Here is an 18454-nt window from a genome sequence, read left to right as displayed (position 1 = left end):
CTCTGATCTGAAGGCCCAGTCTAGTCTGGTTCATATAGCCAGTCAGAGCTACATAGCCACTGTAGAGAAAGAGGGAATGGGGAGAGGAAGAGGGATGGAGAAGGGGAACCAAGTATATTAAGTAAGTCAAAGTCAGGATTGAAACTCAGATTGTCAAATGACAAAGCTTCCATGCCAAAGGCCATCCTCAAGGATACCAGGGTTGAGGACTGGACAAAACCAGGCATTAAGTCATCAGTAGGCGGGGGCCTCCCTCCCTCCTTCTCTTTCATGGTCAAGTGCTGAGGTTCTGCTGTTAGGATTTAGAGTCTAAAGGTCAGAGAAAGTTAGGATAGGAGATCTGTGGCCTTGGCTAGCCTGGGGGTGGGGGTTGGGTGGGGGGAGACCCAGGACATGGGGGCCGTGCCCTTTCTCCACCCCGTTTCCAGTGGACTCACATTTCCCTGCTCACTCACTTGCCATTGGCCCGGAAAGATGTTCCCCAGGGAGTTCAGGGATCAGCCTCATGGACTCTCTGTTCCTGTTCCCCATCTGTCTTCTCCCCTTTCTTGAGAAACAGGTGTGCCTGAGCCAGAGCTGGAAGCAGAGTGCTTGGAGACGGGCTTTAATTAAGGGGTGGGGGTGGGGATTGTTTGTTCCTTCCCACCCAGGAGATCCCTACGCACACTTCCCTACCTCAAACTCAAGAAGCCCCATCTTGTCTTCTTACTTTGCAAGAGTTTTCAAAAGAATGCTCGGGGTCTCCTCTGCTGAGCGGTTCATGGCTTCCTCTGGGTGCTGAATCACTCTCTGGTGCCTGCAACCACAAGACCTCCTTCCTCCTGGTGAGAAAATGTGCTCCTTCCCTGGCTTTATTGCTCAGTCTTAAACGCTGCAGTGTGCAGAACCCTCACAAGCCTCGAGCTTAGTAAATGCTCTCTTTCAAATCCCTAGAACTGTCCTTTGTGCTCTCAAGCCCACGAGGATGTAACAGAGGGAAAAATGAGTGACAGGCAGAGCATGGCAGGGGAGCAGAGAGTGCACATGGCTAAAGGCTGTGTGCAGGTCCTGCGTGCCTGGCAGTTACCACCTCTTTTAGTCTTAAAACAAAACAACAACAACAAACAACATACGCACGAACTGGTTTATAAAGATTTTGATGATGTGGCTCTAAATGCCAAGCTAATAGGTGGCAGTTTGTACAATGCCAATCTAGGGCTCTCTCTAGAATCTCCCACCTCCAGGGTACAATGATGGCTTCCCTAGATGCTGCTGGTCACTAATCCTTCTTCAGGGGATGAGGCAGGAGTGGATACAGCTACCATCTGGTCATTCTATCAGAGAGTTTCTTGAGGTGAGGCTGGGAAGGTAGTCCCAGACTAGATCATGAAATAGCTTGTTTCCAAGGATGACCAACCAAACGGAATTTTGCTAACGTGTGTGAACCTAACTGGGCAAACAAAGATCAAGTGTGTAGAGGCAGGAAAAAGATTTTTTATACTGTGACCTTTTTCATATCCATTTGTCCCCTGGACTCTCTGAAGAGGGTTTCCACATCGTTCTTCAGGGTGAGGGGTGACCAGTGCCACGCCAAACAGATGCAATTAGAGTCTGGAAGCCTGCGAAGCCTGTGGTACATGCCTTTTTTTTTCCATAATTAAAACTTTATTGAAAAACTGACACCAAAATAGGAGATCATTGCTGTAAACTTTATAAAATCAAACAATAATTACATTGTCTTGGTAGAGTAACTGAAGTTGATAAGGCTTTCTGTGAAAAACACAAATTCAGGAACTTGTATAGATGATTAGTGTTGCTTTCTTCTAAATGAACAGTCTTCTGTGAGCCTGGCTTTCCCTCCTGTGGGCTGGCACAACACAGTTGAACAACCCACACAGAGAACCACGGTCTGAGCGTGGCTGAAAACTGTAGTGATCTTGTAGCAACCTGGACATTTCACATCCATAAAGTAAGAATTTGGGCTCTTCTTATGTTTTTTCTTCTCCTCTTCCAAGGAAGGGTGTAATAGATCTCTAGCCAGAGGCATGGTGATGGCTCCGCAAGCGTGGCTGCTCCAGATAGCTGCGATGAGGCGCTTGCTGGTACATGCCTTTAACCTCAGCGTTTGGCAGGTGGATATCTATGAGTTCGAGGCCAGCCTGGTCTATGTTGTGACTTCTAGGACAGCTAGAACTACATTGTGACATCCTGTCTCAAAAAAACCAAAACCAAAGAACAGCCCACTGAAGATTAGTCTCACATAGTAGAAAGAATTCCAAATGCCAAGAGATGAAAACATATGGGTGGGGGTGGGGGGTGGGGTGTGAGGTGGTGGGGTGGGAGGGTGGTGGGGTAGTGGGAGGGTGGGGGCGGGATGGGAGGGTGGGGAACAGGGCCAGGAAGAGCACAAACAAACCCAAACACTGCTGCGATGCTTGGCCAGGTCCAGCTCTCTCTTGAGCTACTTAAAGGTAGCTTTAGTGGTGACAAAAATAACAGGATAGCTGGGCACATTGTCATACACTTGTAATCCCAGCTCTTTGCAGACGCAAGAGATCACCGTGAATATGAGGCCAGTTTGGTCTATGAGTTTCAGTGCAGCCAGGCCTACATAGCTAGACACTGCCTCAAAACACCAAACTTAATTAGACAAAGCCAATCCCGATAAAACACACTAACAAAAACAAAACAAAACAAAACAAAACAAAACAAAACCAGAAACAAAACAATTTTATTGTGAACCTGCACTGAAAACATACGCCATTTAGACCTCACAATCCTGAAGATATAGTATTATTTTATTATTTTATTAGTTTACAACTAAATGTGGATATCAAGCCTCAGCAAAACTAACTTTTCTTGGTTAAGAGCAGAGCTGGCATCAGAACACTCCCTCCACAGTTCACGGCTCTTTATCCATAGCATTATACTATCTTATGTTAAGTCTGCCAGCCAGACTTCACAACTTTGATGGTTGTGAAGGACTCAGAACTTTATTGCTCTTAGATGATTCTCTTCTACGCTGCAACTCAGTGCCCTTGATACTCCTGTGAGCAAGACCAGCCTGCTGTTATTATGATCGTTTTATGGGTGAGAAAAATGATGCTCATTAAAGTCAAGCAATCAGCTCAGAGCCAGGCAGCCAGAAGTCAGCTGAGGAACCAAATGTGCTTTTAAAGTGCTCTTTCCAGTATTCTGTAAGATTCACATTATTTCTAGTTTTTGTTTTGTTTTTGTTTTGTTTTTAGACTGGGTTTTATTTCACTATGTAGCCCTGGCGATCACTATGTAAGACCAGGTTAGCCTTGAATTTACCGAAATTTGCCAACTTCTGCCTCCAGAGAGCTGGGATTAGAGGTACGAGCCTCGTTCTAGTTCTACTTAGAATCTTAACCCAAGCCAAGTCGCAGGTGACAGCACGTGCGCACAAGCAAGCCGAGCTCATCCAGAAAGCAGTAACAGCCACATGTTCTCAGATGCCAACTCGCAGCCCAGAGCGAAGGCTAGGTGTCTGGACCGATGGATGCTCTCTGACGACTTTTGAGAGCAAAGAAGAAATCCCAAGACTCTGGAAACTACATCTCCCAGAAGCCTCCAGTTCGGGCCGCTTGAGCGGGGATGTATTTCCGGAAAGGCAGGCTTCTGATAGGCTGCATAGCATGCCGCAAGCCGCTGAGCCTGCTTCCGGTAGCCTTGGCGAACGCGTTGGGTTGGGTAGTGCGGTCGCTGTGGTGGAGTTTGGAGTATTTCCTAGACCTCAGTAGGCATGTCGGCGGCTTTTCGCAAGGCAGCCAAGACCCGGCAGCGGGAACACAGAGAACGAAGCCAGGTAGGCCCTCGAAAGCCCTACGGGCGCCTGCCGGTGGCCCCCGCCCCCTCGTCCCTGCATCCGGATTCGGGTCTGCGCATCTGCCTTCTGTCAATACCCTACACTTGGGGCCTGACCCCGGCGTGCCTTCTGGGAGACCCGGGGACCGGGTTCGGGGGATTATCATTCTCTACAGTAGAAGGTTCGGTGGGTAACTGAGTGAGGCAAGGTGTGTCAGATGCCTTTCCCTGGAAATGGAGGCCAAAGTCAAAACGAATGTAACCGAGTGATCAGCGACAGTAGGCGCCTCACAACCGACGCATGCAGGGGTGTTCCTAAAGTGCGCCCAACTTTTGACATGGGATTTGTGGTTTGTGTAGATATGTCATATGCCTCCCCTTAAGATCGTGGTACTTTCCTTATCCCTTCTGGAGAGTGTCTTGACCATTTACAAACTTTGCTGGACCTCATAGCCCCGGTCTATAATTGCACTCACCCAAGAGGCCAAGGCAGAAGGATCACAAAATCAGGGTCTCCCTGGGCAACTTAGACCTCACTCAAAATAAAAATCTAAAATAATTCTAGACATACACCTCAATGGCGAACTGTTTACCTAGCAAGTTTGGGGGCAGTAAATTTAGAACTTGATAGGAAGAAAGAAAGGAGGAAGGGGCGGGGCCGGGGTGGTGGTAGTGGTGGTGGGAGTCTCCCACTAAATTTAGTTAGAATAAATACGTGTGGATTGTCTGAGGAGAATGTGTTGGGGTTTGGATAGGCGATAGAAATAAAAATTTATGCAGAATCACCTGATCCATTTTGCTATTCTCAGAAATCACATCATAACTGGTTCAAACAAGCCTTTAATAAGCCTTGGAGAGAGACTTAGCGATCACTAGTACTTGGTTGCTCTCTCAGAGTTCATATCTCATCACCCACACGTACACAACCAAAGGACCTTTAGAAATATCTACTTTACAGATCCTGAAGAAAGGACGTTACCTCTGAATCCATGCCGCTGACTGATGTAGAGTTGAGACCTCTCTTTCTCTTTTTTCTTATGGTTTAAAAACCCTTTTGTAGTAGATGTTAGCAGAGACTGAGAGGTGCTAGCACTGCCTTCTTTCCCACAGCTCACTCTTCCTGCTTAGTGGCCTTCATTAGACTGCCTGCTTCGTGGAAGTAGTATTATACATGGAGTAAAATTTTTTATTATACATGTATTTTTATTTAACCATTTATGTATTGGTGTCACAGCTTTGTGGCGGTCAAAGGACACATTTCAGGAGTCGGTCCCAGGTCATTAGACTTGGTGGCAAGTGACTTTACCCACTGAGTCATAGCACCAACAGTAATGTATTTTTTTTAAAAGATTAATTTTTTTATTTATATGAGTACACTGTTGCTGTCTTCGGACACACCAGAAATGGGCATCAGATCTCATTACAGATGGTTGTGAGCCACCATGTGGTTGCTGGGAATTGAACTCGGGACCTCTGGAAGAACAGTCAGTGCACTTAACTGCTGAGCCATCTCTCCAGCCCAATAGTAATGTATTTTAACATCCTGTTTGTGAGACTGTATATGGACCTGTCTAAAATCAGGAGTTGCCAGAACTTGCAGTGTAAAAGCATGACTCTCTCTCACTGCCACTTACCTAAGAGCAGCTGTTTGCAGGCAGATTATTATGGCCTCACATTTCCTGAGGAAATGAAGGCTCAGAAGGGTCAAGTGCTGCTCTGGAAGAGATGCAGCTGGAGCTGACAAAGCCAGAAAATGTATCAGGTTTTCAAGAATAGAGAGGCAACTTTTTGTTTGTTTTGGCTTTTGGGTTTTTTTTGGGGGGGGGGTACCACTCCCCAGCTTGTTTTTGTTTTTGAGACATTGTTTCACTAAGTAGCCTTGGTTGGTCTAATACTCTGTGTAGACTAGACTGGCCTCCAATTCACAGAGATTCGCCTGCCTCTGTCTCCTGAACGCTGGGATTAAATGTGTAAACCACCACTGGTCAGCGAGAGGCAGCTTTATAAGAGGTGTCACATGAAGAATGCCAGGAGTGGGGGGTGGAGAGATGGCTCAGCGCTTAAGAGCAAAGGCTGTTCTTCCAGAGGGCACAGGTTCAGTTCCTAGCACCCACCTCAGCTCACAACCGCCTGCAACTCCAGTTCTAGGGTGTCTGAGGCTCTCTGGTCTCTGGGGCACCAGACACACTTGTGATGCACAGGCATGAAAGCAAATAAGTCATACACATAAAATGAAAAGAAAATAAAAATTTAAAATATGGGGAACGTGTATGGAGAGGGCCGGGATGTAGAGCACTGTGGGAAAATGTGTTAGGCTGGGCAAACTGTTTGCTTTTGAAGGCAAAGCTAGTAAATTTTCTTTTGGAGACAAGAGCTCCCCACTTATTTTAGACTTACCTTGGATTTCAGTTTGTCATCCTTTTGCTTCGCCTCCGGATGCTGGGATTACAGTACATTCTGCTTGAAATAATTACCTTTTGAGTGTTGTAGGAACAGCCCTACATGCTGTACAAAGATTGTCTCCTAATTTCACATTGTCCTTGGGCGATAGATATTATTTCATTTTACAAATTAGGACCCTGTGCTTAAAGAGATTACATTTCATATATAGGATCACAGTTGCAAATAGTTGACTTAGGCTAACGTAAAAGAAAGGGATTTCCAGACAATGCCTGAGTCATTTTTGGATCCTTGTATGTTTCTTTGTCTTTCCTTTTGAGGCAGTGGCAGCTCGGTGCTTGTGTTGGGGAGGTAAATGTGTAAACCAATTCACGTGCTATGCTGTGTCTGGTTTCCTCTGTAATAGACAGGTACAGTCATACCTTAGTGATTTCAAGATTTCTAGCTCGGTTGTTCCCTGACCTTTGAAATTTTCTTTCTCTGTCAATCTCCCTCCCTTTGCTGTATTAAAAATTAAAGCTAGAGGTCTGGAGAGATGGCTCAGCAGTAGGGAGCACTGGCTGTTCTTTCAGAAGACCTGGGTTCAGTTCTTGGCACCCACAAGGGAGCTTACACCTGCCTGTAGCTTCAGTCTCAGAGGATCCAACACCCTCACACAGACCACAGACACACATGCAGGCAGAACACCAATACATATAAAATAAATGTAAATCATTTAATTTTTTTTTTTTTTTTGTGGAAAGCTATCATGGATTCAGCAGGTGTGAGCATTTACTGCTCTTCCAGAAGATTTAGGTTAGGTTCCCAGCATCCATGTGGTAACTTACAACCATCCATAGCTTCAGTTTCAGGGCATTTGATGCTTTTGTCTGACCTCCAGGGCAGGCATGCATGTGGTATACATATGTCTGTGCAGGCAAATCACGTATACACATAAAACAAATGACAAATCTAGCCAGGATGGTGGTGCACACCTTTAATCCCAGCAGTCAGGAGGCAGAGGTGGGTGGATTTCTTTTTGTTGTTTTTTCAAGACTGGGTTTCTCTTTATAGCCCTGGCTGTCCCGGAACTCACTCTGTAGACCAGGCCGGCCTCGAACTCAGAAATCCACCTGCCTCTGCCTCCCAAGTGCTGGGATTAAAGGTGTGCTCCACCGCTGCCTGGTGATGGATGGATTTCTTGATCTTGAGGCCAGCCTGGTCTATAGAGCGAGTTCTAGGACAGCCAGGACTACACAGAGATAACCCTGTCTCAAAAAATCAACAACAAAAACCAACCAACCAACCAACCAACCGAAAAACTAAAAAGAAAACAGAAACCAAAATAATTTCTTAAAATTTATTTTTAATTTATATGCATTAGTGTTTTGTCTGCATGTATGTCTGAGTGAGGATGTTTGATTCCCTTGGAAATGGAGTAAAAGACAGTTGTGGGCTGCTATGTTGGGGCTAGGAATTGAACCCAGATCCTTTGGAGAAATAGCCAGTGCTCTTAGAAAACTACTGAGCCGTCTCTCTAGTTCCATTTTTTTGACTAATCATCTCTCTCTGTCTTTCTTTCTCCCTCTTTCTCTCCCTCTTACCTTTCCCTCCCTCCCACCCTCCTGTCTGCTCTTTCTCCTTTCTTGTAGCTCTACGCTGTTCTAGAACTTGCTCTGTAGACCAAGATGGGCTGGAATTCAGAAATCTGAACTACCTTTGCCTCCTGAGTGCTGGGATTAGAGGTGTGTGCCACCACCACCCAAAAAAATAGTTTTGAAAAAAAAATCAGTAAAGTCTTTTTTTGAGACAGTATTTAACTATGTAGCCTTTGTTGGTTTAGCACTCTGTGTATACCAGGCTGGCCCTGAACTCAGAGATTCACCTACTTCTTGTCTCCTGAGTGCTCTGAGTGCTTGTGCCAGCGTGCACAGTTTCCTTTTTTTTTTTTTTTAAAGATTTATTTATTTTCTTTATGTATGTGAGTACACTTCAGTCACACCAGAAGAGGGCATCAGATCAAATTGCAGATGGTTGTGATCCACCATGTGGTTGCTGGGAATTGAACTCAGGAATTGAACTCTGGAAGAGCAGTCAGTGCTCTTAACCTCTGAGCCGTCTCTCCAGCCCCAGTTTAAAATTTTTCAAAATTACGTTTTTATATTGATTTGTATGGGTGTTTTGGGCAACCAGGCCAGGGAGTGGTTATGGAGGTTAGAGAACAACTTTTGGGGATCCAGTTCTCTGTTTCCATCATGTAGGTCCCAGGGCCTCAAACTTAGGCATAGTGGCAGGCATTTACCTCAGAACCATCTTCCCACCCCTGGGTTGTCATTGTACACAGTAGCTGATGTTATCCCTTGAAAGGTTAAGAGATGACAAAGGTGACTGTAAAATCCCATCCAAATCATGATTCCAAGTTCAGTAGAGACATCAATCTGCAGCCTCCGGAGTCAGGGTGCGCAGTGGTACTAATCTACTATCCAGCCTTGGACACAGCCTCCACAAAAGAAAAAGGCAGGTTGTGGTGGGCACACTCAGCCATCATCATAGCTTCCAGAAAACTGAGGCAGGAGGTCATGAGTCTGAAGTCAAGGGAGCTGTATAAAAACCTGCTTCCAAAACCAAAGCCAAACAAACGCTCTTCAGAACAGAAAGATGGAGTACGTGGGTTCTGAAATAGTGGAGCCTGGCCACAGACTGGCATTTACTATTTAGTAGAGGCTGGCCTCAACCTTGCAGAGATCCCCCTGCCTCTACCTCCAGGCTGGTGTGATCAAAAAAACACGCACTGCCATCACCTGGCCACCTTGAACTTCCCATCAGCCCACCTACTTCTTCCTGCAAGGATTGCTTACAGTTGTGTGCCACTATGCCTGTATAGGTGTTGCTGTTGACTGAACCTGGGCAAGTATTCCACCAGCTGAGGTACACCCCAGGCTTGGCTCTGCGTTCTTGAATGTAGTCTCTAAATGCGACCCCCCTTCTGGAATACACTTTACTCTTTTGTAATGTCATAAAGAAGAAATAGGAGTATGCACCAAGCACAGCACATTGCATTGGAGCAGAGTAGGTAGGTAACTGTGAGCTGCTGAGTTGATGTAGGGAGAGTACTTGCCTGGAATGTTAGAGGTTCTGGGTTGGTCCTCAGCACCTAAGAGAAGCCAGGAATGGTAGCATGTACCTTTAATTCCAGCACTCTGCAAGTGGAGAGTTCAAGTATAGAGCAGGATTATGAATTGACCCTGTCTTAAAAACCTTTCCCACAGCAAAAGGTCATAAAGGCATCTGATATAGACATACACATAATTTACACAGGGTTTCATGTAGCTGAGACTGGCCTTGAACTCCCGATCCTCTTCTAGTTCTCAAGTTCTGTAATTATAAGCATTACCAATTTAACCCTGAGTGCTCTAAGTACTCAGAGTAATGGTAGCGTATACAAGGATATATCATATCAATGTGTACTCATAAAAGCCTGCATGCTATAAAAGTCTATGTCAGAGAGGTTCTTTCCCGTTGTACTTGCTTTTGTCTACTGTTCTCTATGTTTTAATTGTTTCTGGTCTTACTACATAGCCTTAATCTTACAATCCTGTCTCAGCTTCCCAAATGTCAGGATTGCAGGCAAGCCCCCTTTACCCAGCCTTACTGTCTTATTTTATAGTTAGGGAAGTGACAGCTCAGAGAAGTTCAGTGATTTATTTGCCCAAGGTCACAGATTGTTAAGAGGTAAAGCATGGATTGAACCTAGGTCTGAAATCTCTAAATTTAGCTCCCTTTCCACAGTGACCCGCCTCCTGTTACTCTGCTTTCCCTTCATAGTATTTTATAAGCCCTTGGATTAAGTTGGTAGTAATTTTAGTACAACTGGCAACTGCTTGCTTAGTGTCGAGTCATTGTTGCCTCTCTCTGTCCTTAATAGGCCAAGAAACCTCCTATGGTGGTGCTAGTGAGCTGCTTGGCTCTGGGATGAACCCTCTCATCCTTGGGCAGGGCTCAACAAAGGGAGGAGGGAGGAACGGGGTAGTGGGCTGGCTCAAGGACACAGATTTACTACAGTCTCGTTCTGTCAGGTGACACGTTGCATGTGTTTGTGGAGAGAACTAACTGCTTCTTTTCCCTCTTGTCTTCCAGCCTGGCTTTCGAAAACGCCTGGGTTTGCTGGAGAAAAAGAAAGATTACAAACTTCGTGCAAAGTGAGTCCAGTATTTGTGGTGAGGTGCTGCCAAGAGAGCTTCCAACATCCCCAGACTCCAGCTGAAGTGTCCAAGTGTCTAACTGCAGAATCATTTCCTGCCGTTAATAAAACACCCAGAGCTCTGGCAGCCTGTTGGATAGTTTCCTGTGACCCCAAGCTTGCCTTTGTTGAGACCGTGCATTACTTATCCGAGTACTCACACTGTAATTTTTTAATGCCCTTCCAGATGGTTTCTCGTAGTGGTGTTGATTTGCCTCCACTTTGGTGTTTGAATCTTTTTGCTCCCTTTTCTTGAAGTGAAAGATACAATCTAAAACTCCATTTGCTGAGTCTCTTGCATCATAATGTGTGGTGTGTGGAATGAAGAGATGTGAAAGACGGATTCATGAGCCTGAGAGTGGGTGATGAACTCTGAAAACACTTTATAAACAATTATGTCCATTCTTCTCTTTGGCACGTCATTTGAAAACGCTTGTAACTGCTTATTAGAATACCAGTCAGCTAGGGCTCTTCTGCTCCTGGTGTGCCGGGTAGTGATCATTTTTCTATAGGTTTCAGGTTTTAACTTTTTAAAAATTTATTTATTATATTTTAGTTTTGGAAATAAAGTTTCACTATGTAGACCACGGTGGCCTTAAATTTACGGCTGTCCATCCAACTGTCTCTGCCTCTGATATATGCCTATGGAGGCCAGAAGAGAGCAGCCCCTTGAAACTGGAGTTACAGACAGGTGTTACCGCCAAGTGTGTTCTGGGAATTGAACCTGGGTCCTCCGAAAGAGTAGTCAGTGTTTTTAACTATTGGCCTATCTCTCCAGGCCCTCAGCTTTTTTCTTGTAAATTTTATTTTATTTTTATGACCATGTCCCTGTGAATCTAGGCTGGCATCAACCTCAAGGTCTCCTACTTCAGCCTCTCTAGTTCTGGGATCACGGTTTTATATATCATGCCTGGCTGCTACCAGAGCTTGTTGTTGTTGTTGTTGTTATTTGAGACAGGGTTTCTCTGTGTAGTCCTGGCTGTCCTGGAACTCACTGTTCACCAGGCTAGCCTCGAACTCAGAGATCCTCCTGCTTCTGGTTCCCCATGTTTAACATGGTTTAAAGGCATGTGCAGTGTTCAAGAGGGTTTGAAGCAAATTGTAAGTACTGAGAAGTGGTTTTCCTTTTTGTGGTATGGTGGGAAATGAGACTTGAACCCTGGGCCTTATGTCTTCAGAGAAGCTCTCTACCGGTTAGCTTAGCTCCGGCCTCAGTGCCATGGTAGGTCAGGCTATATGCTAGGAGATACAGTTGTGTGTCTGTTCATTCCTTCCAACAGCCTTCTGGGCTGGGTCACTACTACACTCACCTTATATATGAAATCAGGAGTGGAGTGGTTATCCAGCTTACCCAGGGCTACTTATTCAGAGTAGTGGAGTCTGGGTATAAACCACTCTACGTGTGCCGTGCAGTCATCAGTGGGCTGAGTCATGGTGACAGCTTGGTGCTGGTGCGCGCTGCAGCCCTTAACAGGTGCTTTACCTGGTGTTCTAGGATGTGCAGTGGAGACAGCAGTTCTAGCTGTGACTGGAACACGGGTCTCTGAAGATGATGGGTTTTATGGCGAGCCTGACTTAGTAACAGTGGATCATGGAGCAGGTCTGCTCACTGCTGTGTGTTTAAAACATTTTGTTTTATGTCGTCTTCATTGATGTGTTTGCTTTGAGGGTATTTGTTTGTTGAGACAAGCTCTCACTGTAAATCAGATTGATTTGAAATTTGTGCTTCTCCTACCTCAATCTCCTGAGGGTTGAGGTGACAGGTGAACATCCACATTATGAAGTTTTAAATGCATGCAGTTTGTTCATTTGTGTGGGAAGTTTTGTTTTTTTTTTCCATTTTTGCAACCAATTCTTCTGTCTTGCTTTTTCAGTGACTATCATAAAAAACAAGATTTCCTCAGAGCTCTCCGGAAGAAGGCTCTTGAAAAAAATCCAGATGAATTCTACTATAAAATGACTCGGGCCAAGCTGCAGGTATGCACAAAACAGATAACAGTCATTGGAGCCCTCTGAGTGGGGAGATAAGGACGGGAATAAGGCAGAGCAAGGAAGCGACCTTGGTTAGCTTGGCCCTGCTCCAGTCGACCTGGTGCTCCCCGTGAGAGGTCCGAGGCAGACTGCCCTTTCCTTGCCGGCATGCTCCTCCTGCCCCTCACCATCTTCTGTTTGTTTTTCTCTGTTTTTATTTTGATATTGCAAATGGAACCCAGTAGGCTTGCATACTAGACAAAGTGCTACCCCTTAGTTGCACACACCTCGGCTTCTTGTTTGCAGCATAAATGACTGGAGGTGTCCTCTGTTACCTGAGGCCCTGGGTAACTCTTGGTGTGGGCACATGCTTGTCTTTGTTTTAAATGTGAATATGCTAACAGCTTACTAATAATTGTACTCACCTAAGGACTGTATCTGTCACCCTCAATCTTAGGATGGAGTTCATGTCTTCAAAGAGAACAAGGAAGAAGTGACAGCGGAGCAGCTAAAGCTGATGAGAACTCAGGACATCAAGTACATAGAGATGAAAAGGCTTGCGGAGGCAAAGGTAACGGTTAACTCTGTTCCGATGTACTCTGTGGGTTAAGAAAGGACACGGCAGATTGTGGTTGTGTATATCTCTAATCCCAGTGCTTAGAGGCAATAAATATCGAGGCCTGGTTTAAACAAAAACAGCAATGGAGGAAAGGATTTTGTAATCTCAAGTTATCATTGTATCCAGTCTTCAGTGTGCTTGGGTGCAGTGATGAATCGAGCTCAGGTTTGAGAATGAGGCAGGCCGGGCAGTGTTGGCATACACCTTTAATCCCAGGACTTCGGAGGCAGAGGCAGGCAGGTTTCTCAGTTCAAGGTCAGCCTGGTCTACAGTGTGAGTTCCAGGACTGCCAGGGCTATGCAATTACACCGAGAAACCCTGTCTTGAAAAACCAAAAAAGAGAGAGAGACAGACAGACAGACAGACAGACAGAGGCAGATGTAGATTAAGTTCAGGCTCTGCTAGTTTCCAGCCCCATGGTTATGAACTAGTTAAATTCCTTGCGAATGCCTTTTTCTTTTATGTTTGTTTTGTTTTGTTTTTTGAGACAGGGTTTCTCTGTGTAGCCCTGGCTGTCCTGGAACTCACTCTGTAGACCAGCCTGGCCTCCAACTCACAGAAATCTGGCATGAGAATGTTTATTTCTGTCGTATATTTTCAATATTGAGTTTTGTGGCATGCCTAGTCTAGGACTTGATAACTAGGTGGTGCTTGGAATGTGTAAGAATCCAGCCGGCGAGAACAAAGTACAATGACAGGCAGGCGTGATGATACCAGGTGAAAGTCAGTCCCTAAAAATACCAAAAAAAGAAAAAAGAATGACATGAATTCTTTGGTAGCTGACAGTGATGATGTGAAGTGTCTAAGTTCTTGCAAGTTTATTCTGAGGCTCTGGAGGAACCCACTTTAAAGAGGCCATGTTCATGTTCCAGAAAATTGAAAGACTGAAATCAGAGCTCCATCTGCTGGATTTCCAGGGGAAGCAACAGAAGAAGCACGTGTTCTTTTTTGACACCAAAAAGGAAGGTAAGGAGTGTTGGCAGTGTCTGGACGGTCTGCCACGTCACTCACTGTGTGTCACGTGCTGGTAGGGATATCCTGTGCCTTAACGATTGTCTCGACTTTCAGTTCAACAGTTTGATGTTGCCACTCACTTGCAAACGGCGCCGGAACTAGTTGACAGGGTCTACAATAGGCCCAGGATAGAGACCTTGCAGAAGGAGAGAGTGAAAGGAGTCACCCCGAAGACTCGACTCAAGGTAAACGGCTCTGTTGACACTCAGATGGGCATTTGGGGGAGTCTTGGGTTCTCTTTGGCCACTGCATTTCGTATATTTGTGGAAAACTTTTAAAACTTGCTTGACAGAATGGAAAGAGGATTTGGAGTGGGGTGGAAGTGGAGTTTCTGTGGAGCTTAGGTTTGGGGTTTGAATCCCAGTCTGATCTGGTTCTTTGCACTCTTCATGCGTGGATCTTTTGCCAGCATTTAGAGAGCAGAGCAGGGAAGGAGCGCTGGAGTTAGGTGTGGTGTGTGCTGCTGGGCCTGAGCCGTAGCAGCGGGTACACATTGATGTGTGTGCTGCCTGGGCCTGAGCCGTAGCAGCGGGTACACATATTAAAATGTTTTCCGAGTCCTCGTTTGTAACCAAGGTTTTGTATTGACTTTTCCTTATGGTGCTTTCTATCACATCACTGGCTTGTGGAGATGACAGGATTTTTCTCAAAGCCTTCTGGAGTTGAACTCTCACTTCTGACTGATTCATTTTAAAAAAAATGCTGTCAATGTGTTTCAAGCAGACAGCTGTTCTGTTTTGATTTGAATCATTTACACCGCATCAGTTTTGCTTCCAATGTTTAATTTCACAGCAGTTTCCTCTAGCTCAGAGGCAGCTAAACTTGCTTTAGTAATATAAATACCCCTAATTAGTTTGACTATATTGGGTAATCCCATAAATTTGACAGTCTGTGCAATAAAGTGAAAACAAAAGCTGTCTGCAACCACTGCTGTGAGGCTGTCGTGGAGCTGAGGAGCCGGAGTCTGAGGCCCGTGAGAGCCCCACTCGCTATGGAACAGTTCAGCCGAGGAGCTGGCCAGGGTCTTCTCGTGATGACCCTGCCTGTCCCTTAGTTGTATTTTCAGTTAGCTGAGTCTCTGCTGCTCCTCAGGTTGTATAGACCATTCCTCACAGACCCCGAGGAATGGTCTGCCATCCCGCGGTTACGCGGGTGAGAGGGCTGGGACCTGCCGGGCTCCATCACTCTGTGTAAAGCACGATCACTTTCATCACGAGTCTGCTACTGGGGAGTAGACGGCAAGGCTGCAGCTTGAAGTGATACAAAGACCTGTGACTGGCCTGAGGAGGTCTGTGAGCATCCACTCCGAGCACTGCGGTTTTGTGTGTATATGTATATATAGGTTTCTGCTTTTACCGGTTGAACATTCTTGGCACAAAACAGCGAAATCTGGAATCCTTCAAAATTTGCAGTGTTTTGAGTGCTAACAGGATACAAGTGGAAAATTATACACCTGATTTCCTATGATGGGCCACAGTCAAGATGCGGGCACGCCAAAAACACTGTGTGAAGTTTTCTTCAGGCTGTGTAATTAAGGGATAAATTAAAAATAAGGAGTCTCTTATTTAGACTTGGGTCTCATCCCTAAAGTATCTCATGCACATGCACATATTCCAAATACCCCCAAATTCGAAATCCAAATGTGCCAGTTCCAAGCATTTCGGATGAGTTATTCTTAAAGAAGCCAAAGTGGTTAGTTTTTCCAATGTTTACCGAGTCTCTGAAGTGTAAGGACTACCATAGTCTTGAGGCATCCCTAGCAGTCCCTGTCAAACCAGCCTTGCTGAAATGTTCCTGTTCTTGTGCTGTTTAGATTTGGATTCGAAGGCCCAGCACAGCACTTACCACTGGGCCTTCTCTTGTGCTCTGTTCACTTTGGCAGGTGTGCAGTCTGGGCAGGTGCTGTCCTCAGCTCCAGTAATCGGGGCACCCAGAGGCTGAGGCTACTTAGCATACCTCTGGGAACACTCTTGGAAGTGGGGGACTTAGGACAGTCCTTACTGTGGTTTAGGCAAACCATCTACCGTTAGACCAGTTGCTTTTCTTCTCTGGATCACATTCTGCATCTGTAAAATGATATTGATAGGAAGTCTCCATGGTTGCTTACAGAATGGGCTGTGGGTGTCCTTACTGTAATGGCGCTGAGTTGATACTGGAAGGAGGGAGCTGATGGCACCATTGATGCAGTTGGACTTAGGGACCAGGGTCTCACTCATTTTTGCCTTGTTGCTTTATTGAGAATAAGTGTTTCTTCTGCAGCGGATAGCCAAGGAACGACAGAAGCAGTATGACTGCTTGACACAACGCATCGAGCGGGAGAAGCAGCTGTTTGTTGTTGCCCAGAAAATCCAGACACGCAAAGACCTCATGGTAAGGGAGGGGGCCTGGAGACTTCTCTTCTTCTTTCTTTCTTTTTTCTTGTAAAGGTCTTAACTGAGACTGGATCTAGGCTGTGTGTAAATCAACACCAGTGAAATGTCTGCTCCTTGGGGGCAGTGGTTTGAGCCGGTGTCTACCGCTCTGACACTGTTGAAGGGTTCCTTGATTAAGAAGGTAATAAGGAGGTTATTAGTCAGTGCTTTGGAGCAGCAAAGGGTAGGATCAGGTAGCATATGGACTTTATAGCTTATGAGTAGCTCCCGTAACATTTAAACAGGTTAACAAAACAGTGCATGCCACTCACTGGTGTTTAAAAATAGACAACATTGTGCAGTTAAATAGCAGAGCTAAGGAATTTAAGAAGCTCTTTCGAATCACCGCTCCTCTAAATGTCAAATTCTCCAGCCTTGCAGATCATTTAGATTGGCCTTTCTCAGCTGGGGTTCTGAGAGAGAATTAAATTTATAATTTAAACAAAATAATTACTTGAGCTGCTCTCGCCTCAATTTTCCCATAGACTGTCCCCAGCTGGTAGCATTTGGGCTCCCAGAGAGGTTAGGTGGCTCCGTCCAGGTGCCTAAGGCTCGTCTAGACTTGGAGAAGGGCTGGGTCCGGCTGCCCCCCAGCCAGGTTGCAGGAAGACTTTGCTGCTTTATGAAGCCTGTTTATGTTTACTGGTCACCCTTTTACTCTTACAGGATAAGACTCAGAAGGTGAAGGTGAAGAAAGAAACAGTGAACTCCCCAGCTATTTACAGATTCCAGACTCGCCGAAAACGTTGATGTGTTCAAATTAACCCTCAGCATTCTGTACCAAAAAGAATTCTTACCTTTTCCCCTCTTGCTTTTGTAATAACTTCAGATTTTATTAGTTCAAATGGCTTGGTCTTCCTTTTTTGTAGTCATGACTTACTGTTAGCCCAAGACTTGATGTCTATGAAGACAGTAAAGCCCCTTCCCCATATCATTGTTCTATATTGATGAATCGAATCTCCTACATATAGTTCTTACTTTTCCCTAGGAGGGTTATATAATCTCATATAACAAAGTAGAAGGTAGATGAATACATTTCCATTCTCAGTATCTAAGAACAATATATTTATTCCATAGCAGGAGCTAGGGCTACTGGTATGAACAGCTACGAGGGCATTCTGCTTTATGTTCCCCTTTTGGGAGAGTTATACATCGTTTTTTTGTTTGTTTTGTCATTCTCCTTATAGTAAATTTTACATTCTAATTTTAATTACCTCATTAGCTCTATTCCATTTTTATTACATTACTGAATTTTTCAAAAGTAATATAAGACCATAGTAAGAAGTAAAATCCTTGTTTTGTGTATGTGTGTGTTTGTGTGAGTGAGTGCACATGAGTGGTAGTGCACGTGGAGGCCATAGGGCTCCCCCAGTGTCATCCTTTAGTAAGTCGACCTTGCTTTCAGACACTGTCTCATTGGCCTCCAGCTCATTGATAACAAACTAGGCTGGCTGGCCAGTGAACCCCAGGGACCCACCTGCCTGGGATTGCAAGTGTGGGGTGGTGGGCCAGGTGACAACTTAGATTTGATTCTTCTCTCCTTCCGCTGCGGGGGTCCAGAAATCAAAGTCCGGTCTTCAGGCTTGGAGGCAGGCACCCTTACCTGCTGTGCCATCTTATCAGCTGCCATGCTTGGCTTTTACAATGTGGGTTCTAGAACTGGGCAGCGGTGGGTGGTACATGTCTTTAACCCCAGTGCTTGGGAGGCAGAAGCTAGCAGGTCGAGGCTAGCCTGGTCTACAGAGCGAGTTCCAGGACAGCCAGGGCTACACATGGAAACTGTCTCCAAAAATCCAAACCAAAACAAAAACAACAAAAATGGGTTCTGGGAGTCAAGTTAAATTCTTATGTTTGCTCAGCAACTGAACCTGAAGTTTTGTTCGTTTGTGTTTTGAGAGGGGACCCCTTGGAGCCCTGGCTGACCTAAAGTTTGCTGTGTAGCTAAGGATGACCTTGAACTCCAGATTGTTCTGCCTATCCCAAGGGCTGGGATTACCGACTTGCCAAAAACAC

The 18454-nt window shown here is 45.4% G+C and overlaps 2 protein-coding genes across 2 annotated transcripts; one reads left to right on the top strand and one right to left on the bottom strand.

Moving 5' to 3' along the window:
- Positions 1–1667: 1667 nt before the first annotated feature.
- Positions 1668–2061, bottom strand: LOC127680100 (40S ribosomal protein S27-like). Its single transcript, XM_052175671.1, has one exon. It carries the CDS (start codon positions 2024–2026, stop codon positions 1787–1789), a length of 240 nt encoding a protein of 79 aa, XP_052031631.1. The 5' UTR covers positions 2027–2061; the 3' UTR covers positions 1668–1786.
- A 1590-nt stretch (positions 2062–3651) lies between these two features.
- Positions 3652–17651, top strand: Utp11 (UTP11 small subunit processome component). The gene is made up of 8 exons (XM_052177296.1): positions 3652–3808; positions 10324–10385; positions 12301–12403; positions 12855–12968; positions 13889–13982; positions 14085–14215; positions 16290–16400; positions 17108–17651. The coding sequence occupies exons 1-8, from the start codon at positions 3746–3748 to the stop codon at positions 17189–17191; spliced, it is 762 nt and encodes a 253-aa protein (XP_052033256.1). The 5' UTR covers positions 3652–3745; the 3' UTR covers positions 17192–17651.
- The last annotated feature ends 803 nt before the right edge of the window (positions 17652–18454 follow it).

Source organism: Apodemus sylvaticus, chromosome 3, assembly GCF_947179515.1.
Source record: "Apodemus sylvaticus chromosome 3, mApoSyl1.1, whole genome shotgun sequence".
NCBI classification, from domain to species: Eukaryota; Metazoa; Chordata; class Mammalia; order Rodentia; family Muridae; genus Apodemus; species Apodemus sylvaticus.
The sequence above is the reverse complement of the archived record's forward strand: the minus strand, read 5'-3'. Positions and strand labels throughout refer to the sequence as shown.